Raw genomic sequence first — 9,943 nt, forward strand, 5'->3', positions numbered from 1 at the left:
AATGGCCTCGTAGCAAAAGGCGGCGAGCGTCTTGGCGTCGTAGAGCGGCTGGAGCAGCTCGAGGCGCTCGACATGATTGAATTCCGCACGCAGCCGCGACGCGGACCCACGTCGTCTTCGATGCGTTCGATCGTCACGCTGTGGTGCTTTCGGGCGAGTCCTATGGGTGGTCCGCTCTCCTTGGGCAAGGCCGACCCGTTGACGTCGACGCCAAAGAGGAACGTCGTCGCAATGCTGAAGGTGACTTGGGTGGGCATGTTGCTTTCTCGTGACCTTGGCTTCTTGGTCCCTCGGCTGCTTGTTGATTTATGTGACGTTACAGGTGCAGTGCAGTTTGTGCATGGGCCGACCTACGGCGCGTCGCGTTCGGCTTTGTATGCCATCCGGAGGGGACGCACGTATACAGAGTGCAGGGGTAGGGCTGCAACGACCTCGAGATATAATATTATTACACGCGAAATGGAACGATTGGGTGGCCGTTTTTTAGTGCCGAGCCCGTTCAACGACAAGTGCACGACACGGACGACGTCGGCGGCCGCAGCATGGAGGCTTACACGTCGCTGCTCCTATTGTATAATGCCGTTGAGATAGGTGTCTTCGTCTTGCCTCGGTGGGAGAGCGTGTTTTCGCGCCGGGGAGTGGACGTGCTTCGTCCCACCTCTCTCACATTTTCTTGAGCTTGGCATGTGGGCCTGATCCGCTATGACAAGCACGACGCGAGGCCGCGATGGTCCAAGGCATCGAATCTCATTCCACTTGAGAAATCACGGCCATACTGCGAGGAGCCACCAAAGACGAGTGGTTCCACCAACTTTCTGGTACTCAAGAGACGGACTCTTCTTTGAGAGGCGGCTGAAGACGTCGCTTGGAGCGGATTGTCGATGGCCGCTTGAAAATTTGGTCCCAAGCGATCTTCTTCGGGCGAAAAATTGCACGACACTATCAACTGCAGCCACCGCGGACGTCGCCTGACAAGTGGCAGGCGTATTATCACTCTACAACTTCTTGAAGCAGTAGCAACGTTGATGGGGGTGTAGACATGACGTGCGGTGGTCTTGATGCAGTCAGGATCGTTCTCGCAGAGTCGATTTGAACTACTACCGGTACCTGCTCCCTCCATTGAGGGCATGACCTCTGGTCAACGCCATACGGTACACTCGCATGCCCTGCAGCCATTTCTAGTCGGCGTACCGTGGTCGAGTGACACGGTCCGTCTCTTGACCTTTCAGCGCTCTGGTCACAGCGCTGGGGTTTTCACCGTGCTTGGGTGATTGACACCTGACGTCAGAAGGAAGAGCAGTTTGGCGAATACAGGTCGTGCAGAGCTTCTATCATCACGCTGCTTGTGTGGTGTGGTACGAGGGTGGTAGCGAATAGAATGCCACCACCGCGAGGGCCGAGGCGTAATGCGCAACAAAAGCCAGCGAAGGAGCACTTGTGATGATGCAAATCTCGTGGCCATCGACGCCGTGTGCTATCTCAGAACGCGCGCTGGCGAACGCAACGAGAAGGCGTCTGTCTCCGTATTGTTGATCTGACGCGAATCGATCACCCAACCGACGGCTGCTGCATTGTATTGAGGTCGGCGATCGTGCGCAACGAACCTCGCTTTGTTCTCAGTTCTTGCTCTGCGCAAGGTTTCGACGCCGTCGCAAAACTGCTCCACGAACGACTTTGTTCGCTCCACGGACTTTTGAAGGTTTATTATGGACCGACAGTACCGTAGTACGTACTAGTCCATTGATGTTCTCTTGTATGTCCTCGCCGTCGATACGGCTGCTTTGTGAACCACAAAGCTCCGCCGATCTTCATCCTAGCACCAGAAAGCGCGTTGACGTAGCAGCATTCGTGAGGCCAGCGACGACGAGGTGGTTCACTGCGCTGTGTCGGCCCTTTGTCCAGCTGCGACAGTAATGGCCCAATCCAAAGGGATGTCATTTTGTTATGGCTACTTTTCACTTGCTCTTCGGGAGGCTCGGACCAGATGACTTGACAGCTGAACGACATATCCCACGCCACGCAAGCCACCGACTTCCTCCTTCGTGCCAACATCAACGACAGCCACCGAACTGAGGTTGCAGGCGAGATGCTTATACGTGTGGGCCCCCTGTATCATAGCTACAGCGAGAGCACGGGCTTCATGGGGCTGCCAAGTGTCTCCCATTGGACGCACCTGTAGGTGCAATATGTATGTATGTGCTGCTAAAAGCCCAGTGCGTCGCTACGACACGGTCCAACGAACAAGCTGACGCAGAAAGGGCGTCCACGGACATAATTTATTCTACTGGCTAACTACGACAATACGCTTGCCATCTACTCGTCATCGCTGTCTTCGTCCTCGTCCTCATCGTACTCCATCATGCTCGTCATCATGCGCGGGCGCTTGGCGTGCGACGACCGCGCCTCTTCGGCGGCGCGCTTCCGTGCGCGGGCCTGGAGTCGGCGCTCGTTCTGCAGGAGCTCTTCCTCCGTCTCAATCCGCTCCTTCCGCGTGTCGATGGCCTCGTAGCAAAAGGCTGCGAGCGTCTTGGAGTCATAGAGCGGCTTGAGCATCTCGAGTCGGTCGAGGTGGTCAAATTTGCGGACGCGGCGTCGGCGCTTCACGATACCATCGAGAGACGCGATTGTCATCGTGTGGTGCTTTCGGGCGAGACCGATGGGAGGTCCGCTCTCCTTGGGCAAGGCTGACCCGTTGACGTCGACGCCGAAGAGGAACGTCGTCTCGGTGCTAAAGGCCACGGTCTTCTTCATCTCTTCCAACTCTCGGGCGCGCTGCGATTTGGTATCTGTGGCGTTACAGGCGGCTTGCTGCTGCGGCGAAGGCCGACCTACGTAATCCATCTCGACGGACTTATCTACTGCAGAGGGGTGACCACTATACGCTAGCAGGGGTAGGGTTCATGGCCAATAAAATGGAAGTTCATCCACACCATACTGAAAAAGTGAAGCGATCGTGCGGATTTGATGGTCCCGAATTTTATTCGAGTCGCTGGTTGCCTGGACAATCAGCCGCGTCGTCCCTGGGACTGCACCGCACGACTTGCCAATCGACAGCAGGCTTCTTGGAGAAATCTCACACAGGTCGTAATAGCAACTCTAGTTTTATTAATAGTACAGTTTAACGACGTCGTTGTTTTGTCGAGTCGAGCGAGTCGAGACGCGCGCGAAACCTCAACGCAATGAATGGCTAGAAAAGCGGCCCGGCGCGCTGCGCTTGGAAAAATCTGCTCTCACGAGCAGCAATAGTATGGTCGTTGGACCATCTCTATTAACCACGAGCATGCTGGTAAGACCGCGCATGCGAGCAAGGTGTACGGTGCTTCTTCTCTCAAGACCACGAATCCACATGCCGACTCTCCTCCTCCCTCCTCTATCCGCGTTCTTGAACCTTTGCCTGAATCAGACGCCGCTGCAATGTCTTTGTGCATAGGCTTGGCGCCTCGTCACGGCTAAACTTGGCACCGGCGGTTGTTTTTCTGTCCGGGCGACCCACGTCATCACGACGGGTTCGCATCCATCGGTCGTCGTTCCATCATCGGGCCCTGCGGTACGACGCGGCGCCATCAAGGATTCGCTTGTTTCATGCATCACACCATCACCCGTCTTCGCCTTCCATATTTATACAAACATCTATCCAAACAAGGCCTACTCGTCGTCGTCTTCATCATCCTCGTCCTCATCTTCATCGTATTCCATGGCGAAGACCATGCGCTGGCGCTTTGCGGCAGGCGGTGCCATCTCGGCGGCCCGCTTTCGTCGCCGGGCGGCCAAGCACCGCTCGGCCTGCGCGAGTTCTTCGGCCGTCTCGAGGCGCTCCTTGCGGCTGTCGATGGCTTCGTAGCAAAAGGTGGCGAGCGTCTTGGCGTCGTAAAGCGTCTGGAGCATGCGAATGCGCTCCGTGTGGTCGAATCTCCGCACGCGGCGGCGGCGTTTCTCGAGCCTCTCGACGCTTCGTTCGATCGTCATCGTGTGGTGCGTTTGGGCAAGTCCGATGGGCGGGCCACTCTCCTTGGGCAAGGCTGACCCGTTGACGTCGACGCCAAAGAGGTACGTCGTTCTGCTGCCGAAGGTCACGGGCATCTCTTGTTGCTATTCGTGTCCTGTGATCTGTCGCAGAGCCAGCGGGTTGACAACTGTCTTGAACGTGTGTGCGATTAGACTGGCACACCTCGATGTTGCACTTGGTTGTTGTATCGAGGAAGGAGGGAGGACACATATACATTGTATATCCGCGGGGTAGGGCTGCTGGACCTCGCTCGTGGCATACTGAACACAAGCGCATCGGAATACATTATATTTTGTTTGCTGGCGTGGATAAGAGGCCCGTCATTTCATCGCGCCTTATCGCACAATGTTGGCTGATCGAGGTGTGCTCTATTGCATGGGTGTCATCTATCTATCGAGACGCGTCGCTCGGCTGAGAGAAGTGTCAAGTCCACCCTATCTGTTCTCGTTCAAACCAAGATATCAAGATCGGGGTATCATGCGTCCCACGCTCGGAAACGACGCTCTGGGAGGGTGTGGCTGTGCAGTGGCAACTTGCTTTCAACGCATCACGAGGCAAGTGCTCTGGGCCTATGAGCTCTGGGCCTACAATCACCTTCCAATGACGTGCTGCTTGCTTCAGACCACGAGGAGCCACGTGCGTAGTACACTGCGAAGGTAATGCCAACGACGTACGCGACATCTCGCTGCACGTGCTTTTCAGCTCGCCAAGCCTGTGGCTACATGTGCTCTCACATCGATGGGGTTTCCGGTACTACTGCGCACTTGGCAGTGACTGCCACCAGCGATCGCACAATCTAATGTCCTTGGCGTGTCGACGCTTTGGTGCCATGTGCATTGGGCGACAACATCGGTGAGCCAGAAAACTGAAAACGCGTAGCTTTTTAGCGCAGCCATTGGTCGAGCCCTTCATCGAGTTACCGGCATCAACCTCGATGGTTGCCAACGGTTGCTTCTGGCAGCACATGGAGCCGGTCAGAACGCCCGACTTCATGTGTCGTCATAGCTCGCCGCCTCGAGTGGCCTGGTATGCGTTGAATCCGTCGAGAATGACAACCTTTCTCTTGAGCGAATATATGTGTGGCTATTCGGTACTGGAGCCGAGTCAGAGGTGCAGCACGGTTCTAGTGAGTCAGCTACTATAATAATAACAACGGCTTCTCTATGCCCTTGATCACATCAGGTTGAATCAAGTTGATGAAGTTGATGGTCTTATTGCGGCATTGGAAAGGCAAAGTCGGGGTTCTTGAACGGAATGAACGCGAGGATGACGGCTTGCTCGTAGTACGTACTGCGTGTGATGACGTCGTTCGTGAGCAAGCCGACAGAGCCATTCGCCTGCTTGGAGTTGGAGCGGCCAAACACCAAATCGTCGGCGTGCCCAAGCTCCATGCCTTGGTCGACGAGCGCAATGACCTTGGCCGGGAGGTAAAAGCTGGCCGTCTTGGCCATGCCCGTCTTGGCAACGTCGGTCGAAAGCACGACAATCCATGCAAACACTTCCATGGCGCCATTCGTTGCACACTTCTCGACGCCGCCCTCGATGCCGAGCCAGTACGTAGCACTCGGTTTGATGGCCTTGGCGCGCTTGGCGCGGTTGAGCGCACCCGCAAGCGTCTCGGCGCACGTCATGGGCTGGTCGCTCACGCCCGACGGGACACTCACGCCGACCGCCGTGCACGGAACGTCCGGAAAGAGCTTCTGGAAGCCAAGCAGCGCGGCTTGGATCTTGACCGGGTTGGTCGACGCGATCACGAGCTCCGTGGTCATGGCTCGTCGATTGCCGAATGCCGAATGATGGTCGTGATGCGACTGTGTGGCTGCGGATTCCGGCCGAAATCTTATACAATGTGTAGCCCTTGGACCGTCGGTGGCAATCGACGAGCACAAGGCAGCTCTGCCATACTAGCAGTACACTGGCGCCAGTAGAGGCCTCGTATGGTCGGCATCGGTGGTCAGCAGCTCATTATTGCACACAGGCAGCAGCCCAATCGTCAAAGCTGCCGATGAACAGCTACACATGGTGGTGCACGAGGCAGCTCCGTATCGACCACCGGTGCATGGACACGTTGGTGGGTTGAGGTCGAGGTCGGTCTTTCCATCTCTCCACGGGGTACGACAAGACGCCCCGAATGGTACTCTAGTCCTCTATGTATTACCCATAGTACGACGAAAGACGGATTGTACACTGCGAGCCAATGTACAAACTACGACGTCTACCACCACGCGACGCTCCGACCGGCGCTGGCTTCTGGTGCCGCTTCGAAGTTCGATGGACCCAAAGGCCCGGACGGTCGAATGGATTTATATACCTTGCGAAATGTATCGGACTGAAAAAAATACCAACACGGCCGGCAAGCGCTGTAACGAAGAACGTGAATCGAAGTTTCTGGCGTGGCTGCATTACGCACGACGCCATCATTAAACACGCCGAGACTGCGAGTCGACATGCGTACCTCCGTAGCGCTCCTCGTACGTTGACGACGACGATGAGGACGACGCGAGCTCACCGACTGCGATGCATGTATGTAGGGCCTCGTGTGGCTGAGCCTCCTTGGCTTGGCGGCTGGCCAGCCGACGAACGCGACCAGCGGGACCATCACGACCCCAACGCCAACGCCAACGCCAACGCCAACGCCGACGCCGACGACGCTGCCACCGGTGACGGTCGACTTGACCAACTTTACGACAGTCAAGAATTGGATCTCGGCCGACTCGCCTGTCTGCCGCTACCACGACCGCCCGTGCGTGGAGCTGCCGCCGACGACCAACAACCCGCTGCCGCCGACGACGCGGTACACCAACTTCTCGACCGCCGCGGCGACCAACCCGACGGTCTGCACCGATCCGTACAGCGCGTGCGGTACGTCCCTTTGACGTCCTAGTCCAGCACTCATCAAGATGCAGTGCCAACGAACCTCTATGTGCCCAACGCGACCGTCCTCGCGAACGGCTCGGTGAGCGTCACGTTCTTGCTCATTCGCACCGACTTGCTCCAGTCGGACGCAGCAAGCCAGCTCTACTTGTCGCTCAAGCTCAATAATGCGGTACGCACGCATTTCTTTCCATCTTGCCAACCCCATCTCTAGTCGTACGTGGCCGAGCCCGTGATTGCGATCGACGGCGCGATGGCCACGCCGGCCTGTGACGTGTGGGTCTTCAACTGCTCGAGTGCCAAGCAAGTGACGTACGTCCCAAGCTCCGTGGCGCCGTCGGCCGCGACGACGCTCTCGCAAGTGACGTTCCTCCTCCAGCCGTACGCCGACACGGCGCTCATCACGGTCGAGCGCTACAACAAGGATTCGACCAAGCCGACGCTGCTTGTCGCGTCCATGGCGCTGCCGCGGTTGCCGCCGACGCCGATCGCGCAGCCCACGATCGCGAGCGAGGAGCGGCCGGCGCAGCTCATCACGTCCTTTGAGATGCCGCCGGCCGCCATTGCGTACAAGCAAACCACGCTGTGCATCAACCTCAAGTCGTCGTCGTGCCAGGTAGACTCCTTGCAATATGGCAACGCCGTGTGTGCAAATATAGGACGCGACGAGTGCACACACCGCCTCGTACTACAACGTGTCGACGATGACGCTCAACGTCGTCAACGACAATGGCTGGATTGCCCGCCCCGTCGTGCTCTCTCGATACAACGAGACCGAGCTCTGCGTGCACTTGCGCTGGAACAACACCAACCTGTCGCCGTTTCCGCGCATCGGCTTGGTCCTCAACAACACGTACCTTCGGGCGGGCACGCAGTTTATGAACCTCTCGTCTCTGACCGAGATGTCGTTCACGTCCAACAAGACACTCCTCGCGACGAGCTGCGTCGTCGCGGCGCCTTACCCCGCACCCCGTACGTATTCCGCGATCCCTCTGTCCTTGTAAACGCATGTCTTTCATGTGTAGCGCTCTTGAGCCAGCAAGTGCCCGACAGCCTCTGGACGGTCATTGCCGCCGTGCTCTACGTCTTCGCGTTCCTCGCAGCGCTCGTACTCGTTCGCATGGTACGGCCCTTTCAGTGTCAAAGCGCTGGAACGCATGCGTGCCTCGATAGAATGGCATTGGCGTCACGAGCACGACCGTGTACACGGACATTGCGTCCATTTCGGTCCTCTTTGTGCTGCTTCTGTCGCTGGCCATGCAGTTCTACTGGTAGTGTCCACGCTTCACACCCGATGGCTCGAGGATGTTGACGGCTTTGTAGGCTCTCGGTGCTCAACCGACTCACGAAAACGGGCAAGACGCAAGAGGTCGCGTTTCTTGTCGCGGTCCTCGACAACATTCGCAGCGCGGCGGTCTGGAGCCTCCTGGTGTCGATTGCGATCCATTGGCTCACGGCCTACCACCCCAAGTTTCGCCAAGCGCACATGAAGTCGAAAGTCTGGTGCGGCTGGATGCTTGCGATGGCGCTCTACGTCGTCCTGCTGGTGTGGCACCTCTCGCAGAACTTTCCGTTCCTCAAGTGCACGTACATCGACTACCTCCTCAATCGGAATCCGGCCGACGACTATTACATCGCGCTGCTTGAGCCGCTCGAGTGGTGGCACGCCGGCGACGTCGTACGTGGACTTGATACAATGATACATGGATGTCATCGCGTTGTAGGCGTGTCGCAGCTCGTCCAGCGGGTTCCAGACGACGTTTCTCTTGCTGCACGCGCTCCACTTCTTTGTGTTGTTTTGCGTCTGCCTTCTCGGGTCGCTCCTCATCCGGCAAGGCCTCGGCATGGCCGTGGACTCGATGGAAAGTTCCCGTGTCTACAACGGCGCGCTCCTGTACCTCGTCATCACCGTGCTCAGCTTTGTGGTCTTCCTTGGCATCCAGCATGGGCTCCACATGTACCTCTACTTGCACGACGACAAGATCAACATCCTTGTGTGGCTCTTCCTCGGTGAGTTTTGCCCGACCTTGATTCCGTGCATGGGGTTTCTCGTGCTCCAATGGAACTCGAAGCTCTTCCAGCTCGGCGGGCAGTCGTCGTCGCTCAACACGTTCACGGCGCCGCGCCAGGCCGTCGAGACGGCCGACGCCGAGGACATTGACTGGAAGTCGACGATTGCGTGCGGCGAGTATGACGATGCCAACATGGACGAAGAAGCCCAGCAGTTCGAGTACCTCCGCATGCAGCGCACGAACCTCAGCGCACTCCACAGCTCGGTACTCGCTTCCTCTTTACAACAGGTGTTGACGGATATTTGAATCTGTAGATGTCACTCGCGCACCAGCAGAGCAAGAGCCGTCTCAGCTCGATCGACAGCAACGACACCATGGTCGCGCTCTGCTTGCAGCTCTACTTCCCCGAAGCGACCACGGCCAGCACACACGCTTTCGTTGAAGTGTACCAGTCCACGGACGCCGCGGTGATGGGGGACGACTATGACGACGTCCCGCGGCGGTCGTCCTTGCGCACCGGCGGCCTTTTCGAGTCGCTCATGGACAACGCTGCGACGCGCCGCCGGACGTCGGCGATGCTCCATAAGACGCCGCTCAACTGGATCCGCCGAGGCTTTACCGAGACGGCGCTGAGCCAGCAGTACCAGTTTGGCTTTTGCACCGGGTTCAGCTCCGTCTTGTACGTGCCGATCGAGAAGCCGTCGACGCTGCGCTTCCTCGTGTACGAAATGGACCTCGATGTGCCCCGCGTGCTCGCCGAGTACGTGTGCCCCATGGAGCATTTGCTGCAGTCGACCAACGCGATTGCGACCTTGTCGCCGACCGAGCGGTCGCAGGAGCCGCTCGTCTTGCGTCCGTCGAGCATTCTGCAAGAAGAGCCCGACGCCGTGCTGAGTCTGACGCGCCGCTTTAGTTTTTTTGGGAACCGCCGCCACACCAAAGCGCGCGGGACGTCGGCGTCGGGGGTCTCGAACATCTTGACGGTCGTGAACCACCCGGTGCTGCCCGTGCTGAAGCTCAAGCCGACGCTTGTCTCGGGCGGCGACGAGCA

General features: G+C 57.9%; 4 protein-coding genes across 4 annotated transcripts in view; 1 reads left to right on the top strand and 3 right to left on the bottom strand.

Annotated features, from left to right (window-relative positions):
• Window positions 1–2,313: 2,313 nt before the first annotated feature.
• SPRG_00743 (hypothetical protein) lies at window positions 2,314–2,751 on the bottom strand (the record flags this gene model as incomplete). Its single annotated transcript, XM_012338962.1, has 1 exon — window positions 2,314–2,751. One exon carries the CDS (start codon window positions 2,749–2,751, stop codon window positions 2,314–2,316), a length of 438 nt encoding a protein of 145 aa, XP_012194352.1.
• An 894-nt stretch (window positions 2,752–3,645) lies between these two features.
• Window positions 3,646–4,080, bottom strand: SPRG_00744 (hypothetical protein; the record flags this gene model as incomplete). The annotated part of the gene is made up of 1 exon (XM_012338963.1): window positions 3,646–4,080. One exon carries the CDS (start codon window positions 4,078–4,080, stop codon window positions 3,646–3,648), a length of 435 nt encoding a protein of 144 aa, XP_012194353.1.
• Window positions 4,081–5,184: 1,104 nt separating this feature from the next.
• Window positions 5,185–5,801, bottom strand: SPRG_00745 (hypothetical protein). Its single transcript, XM_012338964.1, has one exon. It carries the CDS (start codon window positions 5,773–5,775, stop codon window positions 5,218–5,220), a length of 558 nt encoding a protein of 185 aa, XP_012194354.1. The 5' UTR covers window positions 5,776–5,801; the 3' UTR covers window positions 5,185–5,217.
• Window positions 5,802–6,453: 652 nt separating this feature from the next.
• Window positions 6,454–9,943, top strand: part of SPRG_18933 (hypothetical protein) — a gene marked incomplete at both ends in the record, with an annotated part of 5,004 nt that continues 1,514 nt past the window's right edge. The window contains 10 exons of the mRNA XM_012339418.1: window positions 6,454–6,477; window positions 6,538–6,868; window positions 6,913–7,052; window positions 7,095–7,496; window positions 7,540–7,852; window positions 7,906–8,003; window positions 8,054–8,151; window positions 8,204–8,558; window positions 8,605–9,156; window positions 9,207–9,923. Of these exons, the coding sequence (XP_012194808.1) occupies window positions 6,454–6,477; window positions 6,538–6,868; window positions 6,913–7,052; window positions 7,095–7,496; window positions 7,540–7,852; window positions 7,906–8,003; window positions 8,054–8,151; window positions 8,204–8,558; window positions 8,605–9,156; window positions 9,207–9,923 (3,030 nt within the window). The remainder of the gene's footprint in view (window positions 6,478–6,537; window positions 6,869–6,912; window positions 7,053–7,094; window positions 7,497–7,539; window positions 7,853–7,905; window positions 8,004–8,053; window positions 8,152–8,203; window positions 8,559–8,604; window positions 9,157–9,206; window positions 9,924–9,943) is intronic.

The sequence above is a fragment of the Saprolegnia parasitica genome (assembly GCF_000151545.1).
Source record: "Saprolegnia parasitica CBS 223.65 unplaced genomic scaffold supercont2.2, whole genome shotgun sequence".
Lineage (NCBI taxonomy): Eukaryota > Oomycota > Saprolegniomycetes > Saprolegniales > Saprolegniaceae > Saprolegnia > Saprolegnia parasitica.